Source organism: Lissotriton helveticus, chromosome 7 (genome assembly GCF_964261635.1).
Source record: "Lissotriton helveticus chromosome 7, aLisHel1.1, whole genome shotgun sequence".
Lineage (NCBI taxonomy): Eukaryota > Metazoa > Chordata > Amphibia > Caudata > Salamandridae > Lissotriton > Lissotriton helveticus.
This window is the reverse complement of record NC_136068.1, coordinates 1,420,505,264-1,420,528,589: the sequence shown is the minus strand read 5'-3', so window position 1 is coordinate 1,420,528,589 and position 23,326 is coordinate 1,420,505,264. Positions and strand designations below refer to the sequence as shown.

Here is a 23,326-nt window from a genome sequence, read left to right as displayed (position 1 = left end):
ACGTCGGACCGCAAGGACAGCTATCAGAAAAGCATCAGTGCATATAAGATGCGACCATGTATGGGCCTCAACTTCACATTCAGAGTAATATGGATCTGATGTGGAGCTCCACAACACTACCTTCCCTTGTGACTTGCTAAAGAAAAATCACTGGATTCAGACTGACCCCTCAGGGTATTCATATGGTGAGGAATCTGTTGTTGGGTAGAATGTCCACCAGAAAGAGAGTCAACGAAGATAAGTAGCTTGTTCATCAAGGCCATTTAAAATTGCTGTAGGCCATGACAGTGTGCCTTGCTCTTGAAGCCACTGCATGCTCACCAGCTCAAGGGCTGCCAGCTGACACTATGACAGGACTGGCCACCATTTTACCAAGTGAAGATCCATGGTTGCTTATCATTTTGAATGCTAGTTTTAAGTTAATCTTTGAATGGGAATAAATAGACTGTCTCAAAACAATCACTTTATTAGAGAGAGTTTATAGTGATAAATGCCCTGTTTCTGTTACTGCAGAGTACGTTCACCAGGTTTTAATGTTTGTGGTTTTGTTTCTGCTTTAACCATAAAACATTGTTTTTTTTAAACCTAGTCATTAAACATGCTTCTGTCTCTTGTAGGGTGACTGTTGGATCTGCATGGAGCTCATGTCTACCTCATTCGACAAGTTTTACAAATATGTGTATGGTGATTTAGACGACGTTATCCCAGAAGAGATCTTAGGCAAAATCACTTTAGCTGTAAGTTTTCGCCATTTTCGTTTCTATTGCTAAATGTCTCAACAAGCCTAGTTTTCAAAATGTGTTAGTTAACAATTGTAGTCTTATTTTAATGAGATCTGTTTTTAATTTTCAAGCATATAGTATATAGTCTACCGCTTTAACATTCTTACCTGTTATAAGGGGTTTCTAGTGAAAGTACAACGATGTATTCTACCTTCATTAGCAAGAATTATAGTAGATAGATTTATAACTATCAAATGTAGTGTCAGATAACCAACATTTTATTTCTCTCTTGTTGCTCCAGCTGCCTTAATACATGTTTACAAAAAAGGGATGGATGGGATATTTGAATTATTCTCAGCCACTGGCAGTTACTCAAGGCTGCATCCCAGTCCATTGTTTTTTTACCCACAGTGCCACTTCTGACTAGTTCAAGCAATATGCAAATTTCCCTTGATCCTGTTCCATAAGAAACAGTCTAACTCGAACTGCCAAGCCTGGTCCTCTCTGAAGAGGAACACAAGGAACCTAAGACCAGTTTTGCCCTTGTTTGGCCTAGTCAGTCCAATGCAGCTTCGTTCCAATGACAAAGTTAGCACAGAACCTGCATTTGGGCATACCCGTTGCACTTAGAGTGTCACACTGCAATATACAAAAAATGATGGGTGGAATGCTTGAGTTAATCTCATTCTGATAGATACATTTACCTGCAGATTCCTCCCCTTTTCAATATTCCAATGCGCCAGCATTCCACTGAAACGTTTCTCGACCACTTTCCCACATAGACGAGGACCTCACAATGCCCATGGCTCCACAGGCTGTGCTGCGTGATGTCACTATAGCTATATGAAACCCTCGTTGGCATGCTGACGTCAGTTCCATTCTTCTGCGCCTTCAACACAAACGTTTTCTGATAGTATTTCCAGGAGTCTTTCAAAGTTTTTTTGAAATTGCAACGTTGTTGCTAGGAAAAATGTCTCCACCTAGGAAATCTGGGTTCAAACTGGAATAGAGTGTGAGGGTCAGATGTTGATCACGGATCGTCATGATGATTGTCTTTGTTCAGACTACAATGCCGACGCCAGGTCATCATGCCAGAAGATGAACCCCAAAGCGATGAAGGAGAGATAAGCGAAAATCTTCATGGCCCAAGTCAAGACCGGAGAAAAGCTCTATGACTTGGGTGGAGTTCTAAACATGCGTACAAACAGTAAGCGATTTACAAAGAATACCTTAGACATAGAATACCGTACTTGTTACACTGTAAGGATACTATCTGAGTGGCGAAACAATCAGGGGAAAAAGCCTCCCAACCCCCAAATAGTGGAAAAATCCACACATACGCAAACAAGAAGATGATCAGCCAATACCAAGGGGAGAAGAACCAGGAGGGGTGGACGAAAACATAAGAACAGGGAAATAAATCAAGCAATGGACGGGGCAACTCCTGGCACAGCAAACGACCTAGAAGCTAAACGATTGAAATTGTAAACCTGTCAAGTAGGACTCTGTCAGCCAATGAAATCGAAGTACTGTGTAAAATCTAAATTATCGCCCATCTGAAAAATGCAACTTCATTGATTTATATGTAGATCTATTTAAATTCAAACGTCATTTGAGATGTCATGCTTGATGTCACTGACCATGTCATAAGTGATGTAATATGTGAAGTCATAAGCAGTGCATTGCAGGGTCGCGAGTTATAGTTAGTCAGCTAACTATAATGTCTGAATTTCACTGGTTTTGTGCAAATGAAATGTCAGCCTACCTAGAACGTTCCTGTAACCTTTGTTTTTTTCTGTGAATTTCTAAGGTTTTTTTAAATGCTAATTCCTAACTATATTGTCCTTGAAACCTGTGGTTTTTTTCAGTGAATTTCTAAGGTTTTTTTAAATGCTAATTCCTAACTATAATGTCCCTGTAACCTTTGTTTTTTTGAATGACTTAGTTTTTGTAAATTGTAGTCGCATTTGCAGAGTGGTGGAGAAAGGGGCCTGTGCCTCCAACCAGCTCTCAGGACTTCTGTTGCGTAGGACTTAGAGGAGGGCTTCTTGGCCTCCAAGGTCCCTCAGAGTTAAAGTGGACTTCATCCCCCAATCAGTAGTGCGCCAGAGGGCGTGTTTGCAGAGTGGTGGAGAAAGAGGGGCGTGGCCTTTGACCACCTCTTACAATCCCACTGTATGGTGCTTACTGGAGGTAACAAGAGGGGTAGTTGGCCCTAAGGACTTCCTTGTGGGCCAACTACCCCTCTGGTTACCTCCAGTAAGTCCCACACAGCAGGATTGCTGAATTCTGATAGCAGACCACGCCCCCTTTCTCCACAGTCTGCAAACGTGCCTCCTGGCGCACTCTTGGTTGGGGGATGAAGTCCCATTCACTGCTGGGGGGGGTCCACTAGCCTACCTGGTACCTCCAGTAAGCACCACACCGTGGGGTGGTTGCAGGCCATGCCCCCTTTCTCCAACACTCTGCAAACAAGCCTCCTCATGCTCTCTTGGTTGGGGGTTGAAGTCCTCTTACCTCTTGAGGGTCCCGTAGGGGCAACTAGCCCTACTGTTACCTCTGGTAAGCCCCACAAAGCTGGATTTCGGAGAGGTGGTCAGAGACCACGCCTCCTTTCTCCACCACTCTGCAAACACGCCTCCTGGCGCAGTGTTGCTTGGGGGATGAAGTCTTTACTCCTGAAGCCCTCAGGATCCAAGGGGTCTTCATCACCCCACCAGCAGTGCACCGAAAGACACGTTTTCAGAGTGATAGAAAAAGGGGAATGGCCAACGACCACCTCTCGGCAATCCAGCTGTGCGGGGCTTACTGGAGGTTATAGGTGGGCTAGTTGGCCTGTAAGGACCCTCAGCAACGAAGGGGACTGCATCCTCCAACCAAGAGCGCGCCAGGATGCGTGTTTGCAGAGCAGTGGAGAAAGGGGACGGGGCCTCTGCGAGTTCCCCCTTCATTTTCTTTTTCTTTTTTTATTCTAGAAAGAGAGCTGTGTTGCCTTCCTTCCCTTGATGCTGTTGGGCCCGATTCATTTTTTTTAAAATAAAATGGGAGGGGGGCTGCGCTGCCCCCCTCCTGATGCCCATTTCCGTCCCAGGAACCCCATCCACTGGGTCTGGGCCTTTGCTACTTTTTTTTTTTTTGTTAAACAGCCCCGCTCCTCAAGCCAATTTTGGCCCGGGGACCTCATCCCCTGGGGCCTGCCCTCTATTTTTTTTATTGTGGAGGGGGCCCACAGCCCCCCTCCTGAGGCCGATATTGCCTGGGGACCCCATTCCCCAGGGCACGGCCTCATTAAAAAAAAAAGGAGTAAGTTGGCCTGCGTGGCCCCCTATCTGGGACCCCATATCCCAGTGCATGGTGCGTCCTTGGGGACCGCGGAGGGAGACTGACGGCTCCCCACCTCCTGCGAGGGACGGCATTGCTTTTGGGCAAAGGGTGCTGCTAACATGCAGCTCTCTCTGCCCAAAAGCAATTCAGCTGCGCTTCATGGTAGCTAGAGCATTTTTCCTGCTCCATGAAGCGAAACAGAGTTTGCGGTGGGTGCTCCCTTCATGCCATAGCAAACTGCAAGAGCACCCCAGTACATTTCTGGAGCCGGCCCTTGGTGGTGTTGGTCCCCCTGGCCATTTAAGGCTTTTGAATGCCAGCCACCCCCCACACCCCCCTCTCCAATCTTTGCAATAGCTCCGTGGAGGTGGTGGTCCCCTGGGCTCTGTGAAGGGGCTCAAGCCCTCCCACACACTTTACTTTTAAAAATAGTCCCAACAAGGTATAGGTCCCCGGGGCTGCGTTTGGGGGGCCCCCCTACGCATCTTTCTAGAGTTAGCCGCGGGGAGTGGGCAGAGAAAGGGGTCCAACGGTGGACTCCAGTAGCCGCACCTCTTAGCTGTGTTCCCTTAATAGTTCTTGATGGTATGAGAGTTGGTGTGCACAATTAGCTCCTGCATCTGCCGTTAAGAGATGCAAACTGCTAGGCAGATAATTGTTCGAGAAAAGTGGAGTGGTGCACTTCCAAAATGATCTGTTTCAGTGATAAAGACTGGTCAGTTCCTTTTTGGAAAAGTGATTCTTTATTTTATAGTCCAACAAATTGTACAACAAGCCTCAGCCAACGCGTTTCGTTCAAAAGATGGAACTTCGTCAGGGCTGAAAAGAGGTGTGACATAGATAGTATAAGTACACACACACATATATATATATATATATATACAAATATAGACATTGGCACAGGAAAAGAACAAATGTTAAAAAAATTCTTACAACACAATACATAACAGAAAAGACAAAATTTAAAGCATGGTAAGTTCTCTTCCAGGGGATCCTCATCAAAGTAATAAGCACTGAACATTCCCGCCCATGTGCGGGGACCCCGGAAATAATAAAAATTATATATGAAAAACAAATATATATATATATATATATATATATATATATATATATATATATATATATATATCTCTAGATATCATACAACAAAATACTCCTACTGGGCTTCAAGGGCTAAGAGTGGCGCGCACGCTGGCGAAGTAGTCCGCCAATTTTTAATTATTTATCGTCACTTTCACAATCCGCGCGCTCTCAGGAAAGAAAGACCCATGTCAGTCAGGTTTGCTGCTGTTTAATCAAAACGCTTTTCACCTATCCAAAGGCTTGATCATGTGAAAAGAACAACCATTATCCAGTATTGGGGTGTCTGTCATAGATTCACATGCTTCGAATCATCCCCCGGTACAATAAAGCATATACATTATAGTCATAATAACATCACACCATAGGCTATAGTAGATCGCAAAGTCACTACACTAGCCTATCTTAGTCCTTTTGCAAAAAGAACCAAACTTGGAAACCAGCCAATCAGGCAGCAGCCCCCTCTTAGAACCTTCCCCACAGAGAGGCAAAACCCTCAGATTTTCTACCGCACCTCGTGTAAGGGAGTCTCCCTGAGCTCTGCTCAGTTTTTTCCTTAAACCTTTCTTCTTGAGAAAAAGAATGTCTGATTCCAAGAAAAGTTTGTTTTAGGCTTGTTCTTCAAGTGGGAAGAAGAGATTACACTTTGAGGATCCACATAAAGAGTGTATCTACTGCCTCTACCCAGCTCACAAGGTCAAGGACTGCAGGATCTGTAGAACCTTTCCTGCCAAGACCTTGAAGGATCGAGAAGGACGTCTGCTGGTTTGGTTGGAGAAGTTGAAGGCATCTTCTGAGGTGGTATCTGAAGGTGAAGGCAGTATAAGTCCTCAAACCTCCACCCCCCCCTATCCAAGAAGAGGGATAGATCTGGGGATCCTCCTGAGAAGCTGAGTAAGACCCTAAAGAAATCTCATTCTAAGGTGAGTCACTCTTCCTCAAAAAAAGAGAAATGCTCATTCTCTTCTGAGGTAAAATCTGGAGAAAAGGTGAAGGTTAAATTGAAAACAACCTCAAAATCTTTTCATGAGCCTCTGTCGACATGTAAAACATCTTCGTCTACGAGAAAATCTCCACAGAAGATGAGTGGATCTTCAGCGTCGAAGAAAATTCCACCGTCGACGAAATCTCCGTCGACGGCACCGTCGACGAGTGTCCCATCGCCGTCGACGATTCCGATCACGTCGGCGCCTGCTTCCTCATCGACAATCCCATCGACGATGCCTCCGCTGTCGACGACGATTCATCCTTTGTCAACGAGTATCCCGTCGACGATGCTACAAGTTCCGTCGACGGGCCCGCCGTTGACGACGCTACCGTCGACGAGCCCATCGTCGACAAGCCCACCGTCGACTATGATTATACTCTTGACGACGAGTCCACAGTCGACGACGACTTCAACCATGACATCGACGACCACATCGTCGACGATGTCTTTTCCGTCGACGACATCCATGATTACTGCGTCGTCGATGCCGTTTATTACAGCCATCTCCGCAGAATATGAATCGTCATCTATGTATATTTCAGCTACATTGAAGCGTACAAAACCTGCGCCCTTACAAATTACGCCTGTTTTGAGCGCCAAATTATCATCTACCAGGCAATTTTACCATGATGTGTCTCACATTTCACCGTTACCTCCTAGCCATTATTTGGAGGAATCTGATGATGATCCCTTTGGACGCATGATCCTTCTCAACTCAGAATAAAATATCAAGATGATGACGAAGAAGAAGAGTTCTATGAACAATCTGAGTCTTTAACCCCTTCCATGCTCATGACGAGCTCAGCTCGTCATGCAGTACAGTGCTCCTGTGCTCATGACGAGCTGAGCTTATTGCTGTCCAGCACAGCAGGGGAAAATCTCTAGCAAGGATGTGGTTAAGAGGACCTCCAGAATCGTTCCATCAAGAACCAATGGTTCAGATGCGTGCAACGTTGCTTCAAGACCTTACAGTAATGTTAAAAGACTATAATAGCCGTTTTCCTCCAGTCGCAGCTTCAGAAAAAGCTTCTGCACCTATAGAGATGCAGCCTGTGGCCCCTGCAACACCAGTTTCTGAGCCCCAGGTGATGTTGCCTTCCCAATCGCTGCAAGATGGTGACGGTGGCAGAAGATGGAGAAATTCCTAATTCACCCTCTACCGTAGATGAATGGGATGAATATCTGATCCCAACACCAGCTTCACCGGTTCCTCTAGCTGTGGACTCCCCTCCTGAGGACATAGGAGGTTTCCATGCAATTATGGAAAGGGCAACCTCTAGATTTCACCTTTCCATGCCAGTACAGAAAACAGAGAGTTTTCTGTATGATTTTAAAGATCTGAACAGGAAATCCACCCGTTCAATCCCTATAATTGACCATATATGAGAGAAGTGTGGCTCAGGGGTTAGAGGCAGCAGACCCGGAAGCTGAGATCGGTCCTGGACCAGGGTTCAATTCCCCGCCTCGGCGGGGTCTTGGGCTAAAAATTCCACGGACTCGATAATTCTCGCCCCGGTGCCTCCTCGACTCACGGGTTCACATTCTGCGACTCTGGGCAATAGCTTGCTTAATCTCCACAACGGCCCCTCGCGGCGGGATGCCTGACTTTCACCTTGTGGATACCCTGCTATCTCACAGGGGAATACCAGGAAGGGTTCCCTAAGCAAGCGCCGGGAAACCCACTGCGGGTAGCTGTGCGCTATATAAGCTCAACTACATTTACATTTACATTTTACATATGGGAGGAGGGAGTAAAGATCATGAAAACTCTATTTGCCATTCCTGTGATCCTCCCTAGGATTGACAAAAAATACAAAGAGCCAGATGTTGTACCTGCCTGCCTTTCTGGTCACCCTAAACCAGACTCCGTTATCTCTCAAGCAGCGCAGAGAAAATCTCGGAATCCTTCCACTTCAAGAACAGCTCCACCTGACAAAGATTGTAGGTGCCTTGACAACATAGGCAAACGCTTTACCACCTTGGCAGGCGCTACATTTCGGGCTACGAATTGTTTAGCTATTTTAGGCAGATATGATCGACAATTGTGGTCAGACATTTCGCCCTATATAGAATAGTGGAGTAGTGTGGCTCACTGGTTAGAGGCGGCAGACCCGGGAGCAGAAGTCGGCCCGGGACCAGGGTTCAATTCCCGACGCGGCAGGGTCGTGGACTTGGGTCAGCGGACTCGATAATTCTCACTTCGGTGCCTACTCTAATCAGGGGTTCCACTCGGCAACTCTGGGCATTAGCTTGCCTAATCTCCACAATGGCCCCATCAATTCCGGGGATGCCTGGCTCCACCTTGGGGACTCCCAGCAGGGACCATCCCACAGGGAAAGCCAGGACGGGTTCCCCAGAGTTATACAGCGCCAGGAAACCTACGGACGGGTAGCAGTGCGCTTTACAAGCTCAAATACATTTACAATATCTGCCCGATGACAAGAAAATAGAGGCAAAGAAAATTCTCATGGAAGGGGAAAGAGCTGCTTCTGAGAACATAGATATCTCTATGGATATAGCTTCTCTGGGATTTCGTCAGCTCACCGGGGCAGCTACCCTTAGACGTCAGGGTTGCTGAAGTCCACTAATTTTTGCATCGAAGTCCAAACAAAAATTCTGGACATGCCTTTTGATGGCGACCTCTTGTTTGGTAAACATATCAATAACGCACTGCAAGAAATAAAGAAGGACACAGATACTGCAAGATCATTAGATACCTTGCAGTATAGAAAGACATCTTTTCGAGGAGCATGGGGTAGAGGTTCTTACTCCTTTCGTGGAGGTTACCAGAAGTACCAACAACAAGGGAGCCAGGGTCGATATGGATATAATTACCAACAACAACAGCAAACCTACAGGAATCTCCAGCGGCCACTTACAGGCAACAAGACAGGAAACGTCAACCTCAGGGCAGAGATTCTGCCAGAAAGAAGTGACACTCCTATTGCACTTGCACCAGATATGCCTCAAGCATTCAAAATTCCTAAGAATTCCCAACATCTCAAAAATTGGACAAAAATAACCAAAGACAAATGGGTATTTGTAGGAGAGTAGGGTCTGCAATCCTATGATCACCCAGATTTTTGCTTTTTGCTGCACTGGTTTACGACTTTCCCTGGCTGTGGGCCTGCTAATCAGACCCACAGCCTAGCTGTTCTCTCTATCCAAATTGTACCAGGTACTGAATTGGCACTGGGCCCTCTCCAAGTCCCTGTACCCAGGGCTGAGGTGTACCCAGAAGTCTCCCAGGGGCTGAAGCATGTATTATGCCACCCCTGGGCTGACTAACTAAACTGACACAACTGGCTGCACGACAGCTGGGGCAAGGTGGTGTACTCACCCTTTGCTTTAGATATAGTATACCTATATCTAACCCTAAAATGGACACACAGATCTCCTATCAGTCACTCCTATGGCAGGCCTTAACAATCCTGAAGGCAGAGTGCTTGGAATCGTGTGAGATGGTGCTCTGGCATGAGCTGAGCCTGTCTGCGGCTTTCGGGATCCATCCCTTAGCCGTTTCCATGATATCGCATACCATATACTCTTAAGTGCATTATAATCCTCGCGGTTATATGCCAACTCTGGTATCGCTTTATCAAAACATGTCGAGTAAGGTGTCATACGAATTGGAATACTAACCCCTTGCCAATTCTGGCGACGGGGTTAGCATTCCACCCTTCTAGAGGGACACGACATGTATGTAACCCCTAACCCCGGTTAAAGTCAGACAGAGCCTTAGCATCCACAAAATGGATGCTGCCACCGAGACACAAGTCTGCCCTCCTGCTGCTGGGAGTCCTCCCAGAGCAGGAGATAAGGACAAAGGGTTTCCTGCCAGGGGCGGTGCCAGCACCGTCCCAGACAGGATTTTGTGTATTGTAGGTAGGCAGGGCTTCAGAGGAAGGTGACTGCACGTGGCACCCCGGTGCTCACTGTGCATAGGCTGGCTTGAACCAGTTCCATGGACACTCCAGACCCTGTGCTGGGGAAAAGCCCGCCAAGGAAGGGGGTGTAACCACCCCCCTCCTGGTCCCACCCCTAGGGCAGGACTTAGTCGCGTGCCAGCCCCCTTTTCCCAGATAAAGGTAGGAGCAGGCCCCCTTCCAAATTAGATCATCTTTGAATCCTGAAACTACTTTCTACGAAAGGAACTCAAGACTTCTTCCTAAGATTTCTCCCTTGTGGCTAAGGAGTAGTCACCCTGCATCCGCAGGCACCATCTTAAGAACACTGCGGTCTGCTGCAAGTCCTTCCTCCGGAATCCGACTGCCCAGCTCGACGAGAACCGGCTTCCCTGGCACCTCTGACCTCTACCCACCTCTACAGCCCAGCTGAGAACCGTGGGTGCGACGAGACCTCGAGGGACCGGCCATCTGCTAGACTGCACGACTTCTGCACAGCAAGCCCGCCGAGTAATTTCCTGGTGAGTGCTTTGGGGACCGAGAAGCCCCGACCCTGAGCAGCTCCAGCACCGAAGTCTCCACGATCTGCGTGGGGCCCTTCTGCTTTTTGCTGCTCACCGCGTTGTTTGGCTACTAGACCGCTGGCTTGTGGCCTTCTGAACGACGCCCGACGACATCACTGCTGCTGGTCTGGTTGCTCCAGACTGGCCCTTGCTCCCTTCCCGAAGAGGAGCACCCCGGACCCTCCTGGTCCACTCCAGACGCCATTTTGAGTCCACCGCGTGGGCTTGAATTAGCCAAGGCTTGTTGCCCAATCCTGGGTAACTTCGACGCCGACAGCTTCATCCATCGTGGGACAGCTCGCCTCTCCATCCTGGTCGCCGACAACGCCTCCTGGTCCGTGAGATCTGCAGAGCCAGCGTCGCCCACTCACCTAGTCGAGGTGACTGCCATCCGGTGCCCTCCTGGTGCCCACTGACTACTGGCTAGTAGTCACGAACTTGGTCCCCTCTGCTTTCAGGTGTCATCCATCTTCCAGATCCAGGCTTGGATCAACTCGAACTATCTTCACTGGTCGCCTGCCAGCATCTTTTCTTCCAGGCTCCTGGTCCGGCAACGAGGATTCCCGACGTCTTTTGAGACCTATGCAGCTGCAGCCCCTGGGCTAGGTAACTTCGGCATTTCGGTGCCCCAGCATAGCCTCACTATCCAAGGGTCAGGATCCACTGTCGTTTTCTTCCTACCAGGTCGGGTTCGCCCGTAAACACTAACTTTAACTTTGCTAGCTTCCATAGACTTTGTCCCGCATCCCGCGTGAGAGTGCACACTCTGCACCCGAGTCCCCTAGGTCTCCTAGAAGTAATCTAACGATTCTATAGTCAAGTCCTAGCGATTCCAAAGCCTATTAGTACTGTACTTACCTGCTAGTAATTTCGCATTCCACTTTTAAAGTATATGGTTTTTCGTGCCCCTCGGGCATTTGTGTATACCGTGCTAACTTAAGTATTTTCGTAAGAGTTTTGTTGTGTGCTTAGCACCCTGTCCTCATAAAGAGTACAGGGTTGTTGTGATTCTAATAAATACATTGTTTATTTTCATAACACTTGTGTGGTGTCCTTTCACTGGGTGTTCAAGGGGTAATGTGATGGTAAAACAGCTGGCTTAACACGCCCTCTAGAGTCTTAGCCTTAGACTGCTCGTATCCATGCTACTAGGATAGCTGGTCTATAAGGTTGACTTACAACCAATCATCAATAAGGGTTGTTTGGACTGATATATAGTGATCACTAGAATAGTGAACACTGCACATCAGGCCAACTTCTCACAGTATTGGATATAATAAAATTCAGACACACCCTGGAGCTCACCAAATTTCCCCCTCCTCATCCACCTTTAAAGAAAAACCCACTGCATCTTTCTCTACTTAGAAAAGAGGTGAAAGCTATGTTGTCAAAAGGGGCGATAGAAAAGGTTCCTCGCTCTCAAACAGGAAAAGGATTTTATTCTCGCTTTTTTCTGATAAAGAAAAAGTCTGGGGATTGGAGACCAATCTTGGACTTGAGAATACTAAACAAGTACCTTCAGAAGAAATCCTTTCGCATGGTAACACTCCAGTAAATTCTTCAGCTTCTATAGATCATGCGGATTTTATGACAACTTTAGATCTCCAAGATGCGTATTTCCACATCCCAATTCATCCCAAGCATTGAATGTTCCTGAGATTCACTGTGGCAGGTGCACATTTCCAGTTCAAAGTCCTTCCATTTGGCCTGCTCTTGGCTCCACGAGTCTTCACCAAATTTCTAGCTCTGGTAGCAGCTCATCTCAGGCTGCAAGGCATCCGACTATTCCCATATCTGGACGACTGGCTGATAAAGGCTCCATCCTTTCGTCAGGCTTCTCTCGCAACAACAAAATGCCTGCAAATGTTTTACTCTCTGGGCCTCTCACTAAACGGCCAAAAGTCAAGCCTCTATCCTTCCCAAGCAATTCAATTCCTGGGAGCAAAACAAGACACCATTCAAGACAATGCATTCTTGTCCACAGACAAAATATCTCGCCTCATCTCTCTGGCATCAGATCTTCTAAAAAGAAAGTTTGCTTCAGTGAGAATGATCAAATCTTTTCTGGGGATTTTATCATCGGCAATTCTGCTAGTGCCTTAGGCACGGCTAAAAATGAGGCCAATTCAAGAGGAGCTGGACAATCAGTGGCTCCAAATCTCAGGTTCGTTCGACGACATAGTTCAAGTAACTCCGGCATGAACAGGCTATGGCGGTATACCACGCCCCCGTGTAGCCACCTGTGATCCCAGGATCCTTGCTCCACCCCCTCTAGCTATGGCGGATTGCTGTCTCTGTGCTCGCTGACGCTAGTGCCGACGCGTTTGACCTTGTTTGTTTGTAGCTGGGGTCCTGTGGCGGTGTCTTCGTTCCTGGGGCAGACTACGAGTCGTCGGGGGATTCTGGCGTGATTCCAGTGTCAGCGCCCGCATCCGCCCGCATCCATACGGATTAATGTCGATGTCGGCTGTTTGGCAGGTGAGAGGGAGAGAGAGCGGCGCATGGAGAGAGTGAGGCTGCTCGGCTTGGAGGGTTAACCGCATAATAGAGCCCAACCCCCGGCGAACTGGCAAAAGAAGAAAACAACAAAAAAAAAAAAACTTGAACATTGAACTGGACTGAGCCTTATTAAGAGCTTGTTTCTCTCCCAAAATCGGTTAATAAATTTAAAAAAAGTAATACAATAAGAGGTAGCAAGGAAAAGAAGGGAGAACGAAAAGATCAGGACCCTCCTCCCTCCCTCCCTAGAGCTTGGTGCCTTTAGGTGTTTGGTGCTTCTGGATTGGGCAGTAGTTTGTTGTTTGCTTATGAACTCCAGGCAGCCAGCAAGGCGGCTGGTACCTCTACTAAAATTGTTGTTGCCACGAAGGAGTGTAACTATTTGATGGATAGCCCCATTGGTGATCATGTGTCTTGTGTCTTGAAGCAGGTTCCTAGTGGTTGTTTCCCATGAGTTTCATGTGGAAGCCCAGAATATAATTGGGAAACCCGCCTTTGGTATATTAAAGTATATTAAAGTAATTGGAAGTACAGAATGGGTAAACCCCAAAAAGAAGGAGAACTGGTTAGCAAACCCTGCAAAACGGATGTAGCAGCACGTCTCAAAGCCAAAACTCGCCAAGCCTTAGCAAAAAAAGCAGAACGCCAGGCAGCTAAGGATAAGGAGAAGAACAGGGGGGGCAGAGCCACCTCACCAAACCTGGACACTACTTTAGAAAGTTCAGACGACGAGCACCCCATCACCCCCATTATCCCCACCACCCCTGCCACCTCCACTCCTGTACAGAGTGAAGGGCAGGTCAACGTTATGGAGCCAGCTTTGGGGTTAGCTATGATGCCGGCTGCGGAGTTAGGGGTTGATAATGCCACTGATATATCAGAAACACTGAGAGCTCAGGCAGTAGGTCCTGCCCAAGCAGGTTTAAAGACGTGTGTAACAGGCGGAAAAGAAGTGAAAGATTTCCTGCTATTTACAAAGAGGACAACTCCAAAAACTCTGAACCCGCAATCCGGTGCTAGTCAAGGTAGTGCCTCGTTGGCACCCAATGTCTTGTCACTGGACTCATGCCAGGCAATAACATCGTCAGCCTCCTCTGGGACTCTCTAGACCTGAAAAGAGTCCAAATCCATGAGAAAATCTGATCAACTATTTATTAACTATGGGTCGATCAGAATGGGTTTTTCAGCTTCAAGGCGGTCCATCTCCCGATGGATAGTTTCATGTATCAAGCTAGCCTATCAATTAGCGCAGAGGCCCCTTGGGTTTACTCCCAAGGCGCATTCTACCAGAGGAAAAGCGGCTATGACTGCTTTTCTTCAGAACGTGCCCATATCTGAAATCTGTAAGGCGACGACTTGGAAGTCCGTCCATACATTTACGAGGCACTATTGTCTGGATTCAGACACCAGAGCAGACTCCCTTATAGGCCAGGCCTCCTTGAGGAATCTGTTCAACAGCTGATTGCGGATGTTACTTTATGTTAGGTCTTTTTTACTCTCATTTTGCTGCAGGTGGAAGATTGGCTTGCTATTCTATTCAGTGCCTATGACTATTGATGAGAATCCCCTGGAAGAGAAGGATAAGTTACTTACCTGTAATCCTGGTTCCCTTCCAGGGGTATCCTCATCAGTCATAAGCAACCCACCCGCCTCCCAAGGCAATTGAGATTCTCTTAATTGTTAAAGGATATCTTTGTTCCCTGATCTTCAGGGTTACACATGAGCAACCAACCTAACTGTCACCCCTGAGGCATGATGGGAAGCTAGGGGTCATGGCTGCCTTAAAGGCACGGTGCCAGTTTTTGTGTGAAAATGCTTTCATTTTCTATGCTATTGGTTTACAATGCAGCCTGTAGGCTAACAATGTCTACTTAATTTGCAGTTTATTTTTCATTAGTTTTACTCATTAAAACACAGAGTTCAAGTGCTACTTGCCCTATTGTGTTATTATATGTTTGCAAATACAGTTTTATGTGTGTTATTACATTGTTTATCCTCCTAGATGGGAGGTGCACTGGTATGAGAAAAAAAATTATATATATATATATATATGTGTGTGTGTATGTATGTATGTATATATATATTACCTACTGGCGGTCGCCAGTAGGTATATATAGTTAGGATTTTTTCTCTATGGGATTTTTGAAAATTCTATGTCTAATAACTTTGGCGTTTGTGGACGGAATTAGCTGAAATTTTCAGGAAAATGGAACATTTTGTTTCTGAGCAGCCCCTGAAAATTGGGGGGGGGGGTTCCTCAAGGGGGGTCCGAGAAAAAAGGGGAGTCCCAAAACGCGTTTTTCCCATGTTCATTTCCATAGGGCGGTTGGCCTCACTTTTAGCCCGAACGGCTGAATGGATTTGCATGAAACTTGGCAAAATTGAAGGGACTGTTAGCCCGATGTGCCTTTGCTAGGTCTTAATATATGTGCTCCAGTGGATTTTGATAAATTAACGTTCAAAAAAATATATATATCTGTAACAGCGCTCCGGGTAGCGCTCCGGTTCGCGTACTTGACGCGTAACGGAACTTCGCGAAGCGAAGCTGATTGGCTCTCCGGTGTCTGTCAACATTCTAAACAGTCCGGAGCGGCCGCCATCTTGTCTCTCGGTAGGATCGAGAGACAAGAGGAGGCCAAAACAAAGGGGGAAATGACCATAAGGGGGCATAGTAGATCCTCCCTCACCCTCTAGGTTTGATGTGGAGGCTTTAAAAGGCAAAAAAAACCCAAAAAAAAACGTTTTTTTTGCGTGTGGAGCGCCCGGTACGCTTTTGTGCAATGGGCGTTGGTAATCTAAATGATATGGGGGGGGGGGCAGCGTTCAAAGCACATCAGCGTGCATAAACACGAAAATGTTTTTATCTACCACGTACTTGACTAATCTCTAGCTTTATTAATACAATAATCAATAATGAAAAATCGACATCAATAGGGTTGTCCGTATTCCCAGTCAGTACCCTTCCCCGCCCGCCATGTGCACAAAGACCGCATACATCCCCCATAACGTCAAGGCTAAGTAACTAGAACGTCATAAGGAGTTGCAAGTCGCTCCCATACTGGCGCCATTTTGGTCGAGGCCAGGCAGGTCCAGAGTATAGTTCAATGTCTCCAATAAGTAGCGGCAGGAGCAGAATCCCTTTCGGCAGTTCTGGCTTCGTCATTACGAGCACTAGAAAACAAGACATTCTGGGCAATACCACCCTTGACGCAGCCCTTTATTCTACAAGATGGTGTCTTTCAAAAGCCAGGGGTATAGGAGTATGTAACAAGCGGTCCATTTAATTGAAAAAACTAAACGTGACAAACGGTTGCAGGATCAGTGAAGGTTGATTTTATAATTGAAAGTATAACAGGATCAGTTACAATAAAATCATTCATACGCACACCATGGGCGAGTATCATGGGTAACATTATTTCGAAGCTTTATTAATACAATAATCAATAATGAAAAATCGACATCAATAGGGTTGTCCGTATTCCTAGTCAGTACCCTTCCCCGCCCGCCATGTGCACAAAGACCGCATACATCCCCCATAACGTCAAGGCTAAGTAACTAGAACGTCATAAGGAGTTGCAAGTCGCTCCCATACTGGCGCCATTTTGGTCGAGGCCAGGCAGGTCCAGAGTATAGTTCAATGTCTCCAATAAGTAGCGGCAGGAGCAGAATCCCTTTCGGCAATTCTGGCTTCGTCATTACGAGCACTAGAAAACAAGACATTCTGGGCAATACCACCCTTGACGCAGCCCTTTATTCTACAAGATGGTGTCTTTCAAAAGCCAGGGGTATAGGAGTATGTAACAAGCGAGCCATTTAATTGAAAAAACTAAACGTGACAAACGGTTGCAGAATCAGTGAAGGTTGATTTTTTAATTGAAAGTATAACAGGATCAGTTACAATAAAATCGTCCATACGCACACCATGGGCGAGTATCATGGGTAACATTACTTCGAAGCTTTATTAATACAATAATCAATAATGAAAAATCGACATCAATAGGGTTGTCCGTATTCCCAGTCAGTACCCTTCCCCGCCCGCCGTGTGCACAAAGACCGCATACATCCCCCATAACGTCAAGGCTAAGTAACTAGAACGTCATAAGGAGTTGCAAGTCGCTCCCATACTGGCGCCATTTTGGTCGAGGCCAGGCAGGTCCAGAGTATAGTTCAATGTCTCCAATAAGTAGCGGCAGGAGCAGAATTCCTTTCGGCAGTTCTGGCTTCGTCATTACGAGCACTAGAAAACAAGACATTCTGGGCAATACCACCCTTGACGCAGCCCTTTATGCTACAAGATGGTGTCTTCCATTCAGAAAATATTGTTGGCAGCATTTTGAAAGGAAAGATAAACGGCCGTTCTCCTAGTGAGTCTCACATTGTTACATTTATGAAGAATGTTGAAGAGTAGTATGTTGAAAATCTGAAGCCATCGTTCTACAAACTCTCAACCAGCCTTGGATGGAAAAATCCTGAAGAATGTACAAACTGAAAACCAGTTTTTGTCTGCATAGCATCAGCAGCAACACTTGAGTCAGCTTTGTGTGAAGCCGCCATCTTGATCCAATCAATACTGTCCACCTGCACACATTCAGGGACCAGGCCGCATTGCGAGGGCACCGCAAGACGTGTCTTCAGGTCAAACGGATTGTGGGACAAGGTCCAGAAGACAAGAGTCACCAAAAGGCAAAAAGTTCCGCCGGACCCCGGGAGCCGGCCGCCTATGTCGGGGGCGATCTCAGGCCACACCAGGGCAACAAGACTTGGGGAGGGGGCAGGAGCCAAGCGCCGCCTCCCAGTCTGCGCCACCACACCGCCCCTCGGGGGCCTCCGTCAAGCGGTTCAGGGAGGCACCGCAGGCAGCGGTTCTTCAGATCAGTGGCTCTCACCGGCAAGGCTCCCCTCCGTCAGCAGCGATCGTTGGCGCTGTGGTTGCGGCAGGAGGCCCCGCCTAGTCAACGCCCCGGCCTCTCCATGTCGTAGGCCGCAAGAGTGGGCGCAACTCAGCTGGTTGGCGGGTGGGACGCTGTAGCCGCAAGAGTAGGCGAAACTCAACCTGCCGAGTGAGGCACTGTGCCGCAAGAGCGGGCGGAACTCAGCTGGCCGAGCGAGGCACTGTGCCGCAAGAGTGGGCGGAACTCAGCTGGCCGAGTGAGGCACTGTGCCGCAAGAGCGGGCGGAACTCAGCTGGCCGAGCGAGGCACTGTGCCGCAAGAGTGGGCGGAACTCAGCTTGCCGAGCGAGGCACTGTGCCGCAACAGTGGGCGCAACTCAGCTGGCCGAGCGAGGCACTGTGCCGCAAGAGCGGGCGTAACTCAGGTGGCCGAGCGAGGCACTGTAGGTCTTCCTCTCACAAAGATGAAAGTCAGAGTGAGGAAACAAGGAGGGGTTTTCATCATTTGGGACAAAAAAATAGTTCTAAACCAATGAAAAGTGTCATTTTTAGGTCACATGACCTAGCCTTACATCATTAGGAAACCAAAAGTGAAATGAACCAATGAAAATTTTTATTAACAAGTCACATGACCTGTTATGCTTACGTTACTCGCTCCGCGCCGCGCATCGCTTCCGGGAAGCTGCGCTTCGCGCCTCGCTTCGCGCATCGGGTGCGCTAACGCGGCGCGTCATATGACGCATTACGCGACAACGCGATACTACAGTGTTTCTGGATGTTTCAGACTGAAGCTGGCGTCAGCATGAGAGCACCCCGTGGCTACGTCGTGACCGTTCCGCGAGCAATCATGGCAGTCGCTCCCCACCAGAAGTCTGCGGGAGTCGGGGGCCCCGGTGACTCTTGTAGAATCTTCAAGGCTGAGGGGACGCTTTTGGGGATGGGGCCCATGCCCTAGCAGTCAAGAGTCCGAGTTCCAGGGTTGCCCAGAGCCATCCTTGCAGGCCAGGCCCAAGTCTGTGGAGCCGACCGCCATTTCGTGAGCTCCGTGGCAGCCGCCTGTCGCTGTATCGCAAGAGTGGGTGCAATTCAGCCGGATGGCGGGTGAGACGCTGTAATAGCAAGAGCAGGCGCAACTCAGCTGGCCGAGAGAGGCACTGTGCCGCAAGAGTGGGCGTAACTCAGCTGCCGAGTGAAGCGCTGGGGTGCAGCTGAGAAACCTCCACCTGGGGAGGTGGGGGAGGCTCGTTCGCGCCGCCTCTCCCTTCCAGTGCACCCCACGCCGTCTCCTGGCGCAGGTATATGTGATGGTCGGACCAGGGCACCGCAGGACGTGTCTTCAGGTCAAACGGATTGTGGGACAAGCTCCAGAATGGAAGAGTCACCAAAAGGCAAAAAGTTCCGCCGGACCCCGGGAGCCGGCCGCCTATGTCGGAGGCGATCTCAAGCCACACCAGGGCAACAAGACTTGGGGAGGGGGCAGGAGCCAAGCGCCCCCTTCGAGTCCGCGCCACCACACCGCCCCTCGGGGGCCTCCGTCAAGCGGCTCAGGGAGGTACCGCAGGCAGCGGTTCTTCAGATCTGTGGTCTCACCGGCAAGGCTCCCCTCCGTCAGCAACGATCGTTGGCGCTGTGGTTGCGGCCGGAGGCCCCGCCTAGTCAACGCCCCGGCCTCCATCTCGTAGGCCGCAGAGTAGTCGGGGAGAAATCCCGGGAACGGCGGCATGTATTTGGATCGATGTTGCAGCAGGCTGCCATGTAAATAGTTATTTAATAAAACGTTTTACCCTGTTACTTTGCTGGTGTGTTGTATATATTTATAATATTTGCATATGGTTTGTCGTTATTTTGGGCGGGGTGGGCGGCGGAGCCAAGCTGTCTTGCAGCCATCATGGCGTCGAGCTTGGTTCCTCTCACTAGTTTCATATTTCTCATGAGGGGTTGTTCCTAATGTTTCTATTTTAGCGAGGTCAAAAAGAGATCCCATTAGTGGCCTACTGATTTTGCTTGATTCCTTTAGTTTTTTCTAACGATTTTTCACTATCTGCAAAGACTAAACAGAGTATTGCGACTCTGTGCTTGTTTGTAAATCGAGAATGAACCAAAGAGAAGCAATTCCAAAACAGTAAATGCTTGGATAACAATCAATCAAATGGAGAGGGAAGCAGGCACGACGGATTACAACGGGGGCAAAGGCCTGCGTTACCCACCCTTCACTATCTGCAAAGAGAGAATACTCCTAAAAGAAAAGAGGGGGGGGGGCAGCGTTCAAAGCACATCAGCGTGCATAAACACGAAAATGTTTTTACCTACCACGTACTTGACATTTTAAAGCTTTTGATATTTGCTAATAAAAAACCATTGAAATTCACTGAAAAAACCATAGGTTATAGACCATATATAGTTAGGAATTAGCATTTACAAAACCTTGAAAATTCACTGAAAAAACCATGGGTTATAGACCATATATAGTTAGGAATTAGCATTTAAAATACTTTATTTTACTCACACAAAACCATTGAAATTCCATATATAGTTAGTTGCACTAACTATATATCGCGCACCCGCAATCCACTGCTGATGATGTCACATATTACATCATTCATGACATGGTCAGTGACATCACTGATGACATCACTGATGACATCTCAAATGACATCACTGATGACATCTCAAATGACATCACTGATGACATCACTGATGACATCTCAAATGACATCACTGATAACATCTCAAATGGCATCACTGATGACATCACTGATGACATCTCAAATGACATCTCATTTGACATCAATGGTCACATCACTGATGATATCATTCATGTGACAATACAATGCATCTCCTCACACTTTAATATAACCTCTGTTACACCCAGTGTTAAATACAGAATATAATTTTTTAAACCATTGACACACCAATACTAGTTACTACATACGCACTCACTGATTCCTACGTCTACACACACATTCACTCATTCACCCATGACACTCATTCATACATACAATCACTCATCTTTACAACACTATCATATGCACTCATACACCTATACAGACACTCACACTCTGCCACTCATCCATGGAGTTACTCACACACCTAGTCAGTCCTGTAAAGAATCAATCACACTTCCATTTTCTAATCTATACAGTTAAACATAGAGTACCTTACATTTTCAAACATATACTAACACATACTTACTCTCTTATACAATCATTGATACAAGAACACATTGATCTGCACAGAGTCACACATCTCCCAGCCAGCCACACACACACACTCAGTCTCCCATACAAATACTTGGACAATCAATCAATAACCCATATAGTTACTCATATAGCTACTGATCAACACATGCAGCAGTTTACAGAACAACAGACATAATGATGCACAAATTAAGACAGTTTAGTCACTAACCCATGCATTCAGTGAGACACATTTAATCACTCACTCATACAGTCAGTCACGCACCTACTAAATCCTTCATCCAGACACTTCTACATCTACTCATTCTTCAATATGTAAAACATATTTCAACTTTACAGAAACACACAGTCACTGGATGATGTCATCAGTGATGTCATCAGTGATGTCATTTGAGATGTCATCAGTGATGTCATTTGAGATGTCATCAGTGATGTCATCAGTGATGTCACTGACCATGTCATGAATGATGTAATATGTGACATCATCAGCAGTGGATTGCGGGTGCGCGATATATAGTTAGTGCAACTAACTATATATGGAATTTCAATGGTTTTGTGTGAGTAAAATAAGGTTTTTTAAATGCTAATTCCTAACTATATATGGTCTATAACCCATGGTTTTTTCAGTGAATATATATATATATATATATATATATATATATATATATATATATATATATATATATATATATATATATATGATATCCAAACCTTCGTTACTGTAACGAAAAAGGCACTGACTCCGTGGGATTCAACAAAGAGGAATTTATTCACCTCAACGACAACTGCTTACGCGTTTTGGCGGAACAACCGCCTTGCTCACAACAACTCAAAAGTGCAAATGGATAAGAATATATACACACACCCCATTCCTTCTTTCTCATGGGTTCGTTAACGCCCCCTGATGACGTCAGTCAGTTGCTATGGTTACCCTCCCCTTGTCGTAGACATGGAAGAGATACAATAAGGTAACTGAAACATTTGTATCACTAATGGTTCCGGGCATTTACAAATCTATTTACAAACTATAATCAGTCGTAATATATATCATTCTATTTACAAAACCACCAATTTGTATTAATACATTCAAAGATATATTTACACTCTCAATAGTTCATTATGTTCCAGTGGTCATATAATCATGCAACGACAACGCCCACGTTCGTAACTGACTGACGACAGACTAAGGAAAAAAACACATATTGTTATTAAGACCGTGCAATGCATTTAGTACGAAATTTATTTTTTCATATTTCGTGAAAAATTAAAAAATAATGTGCCTTCCCAGAGTACCATGTCATTTCTCTAGCCATCAGTGTACAACCACATGGTCCCACCAATAGCCCATAATATCCACAGTATCAAGCATTTTTGCACTAAATATCTGGCCCCAGTGGGCTTGTGATCATTTGTGGGCTATCATGAGAATCCCATATGTATCGTGGTAATGTTGGCCTCCAATATCTCTCTTTTCTTGTCTCATATTGGGACAACTCAGTACTGTGGTTAGTGATTTAACTTGTGACCTTAAAGAAATTTTATCTCAACCTGTGTGCTCAAACAAACCCCAAAGTATCTAATGGTGAAAATTAATAAAGTCTAAAGTATTAATACTGTGATTTTCTACACATATCCCTTTTACAAAGTTTCAGAGGAGTGGAATACGCGATATTTGCATGGAGCTTGTCAGATATAAAGGATATACGTCTGAATACAGGGCTAATCTCTTCTGTTTGATACTTACAAGTGCACACTTAGTGCTTCATCGGAGTTCAAGCCGTTAGGAGCCTTGGTATCGAGCAGAATAATATACCTCGATTCCAATCTCCTAAGCGCTAGAAGTCTGTTACCTCCTCTTGCGTTTTTATTGACACAGTCAATAACAAAATATTGCAAATCTTCGACTTTCCCTCCGTGAAAAGCATTGATGTGGCGAGCCACAGGGTAGCTTTGATCTTTGTTAGCCACGGCTCGCAAATGTTGTAAGATCCTTACATGAACTGGGTGCAAGGTGCTTCCAACATATCGTTTCTTGCATGTGCATTGCAAAACATAGATTGCATAATCTGTTTTGCAATTGAAATTCCCTCTCAATGCTAGAGGCGTTTTCCTGAGTGGAAGGTGTACTTTGCTGATATTGACACCATGCTGGCACGC

At 46.6% G+C, this 23,326-nt stretch overlaps 1 protein-coding gene across 4 annotated transcripts in view; it reads left to right on the top strand.

Moving 5' to 3' along the window:
- The window catches only part of MAP2K4 (mitogen-activated protein kinase kinase 4), an 839,420-nt gene that overhangs the window by 258,603 nt on the left and 557,491 nt on the right, over positions 1 to 23,326 (top strand). For all 4 annotated transcript variants that reach the window (XM_078654731.1, XM_078654732.1, XM_078654730.1 and 1 more), the window contains one exon: positions 618 to 737. In XM_078654731.1, coding sequence (XP_078510857.1) covers positions 618 to 737 — 120 coding nt within the window. The remainder of the gene's footprint in view (positions 1 to 617; positions 738 to 23,326) is intronic.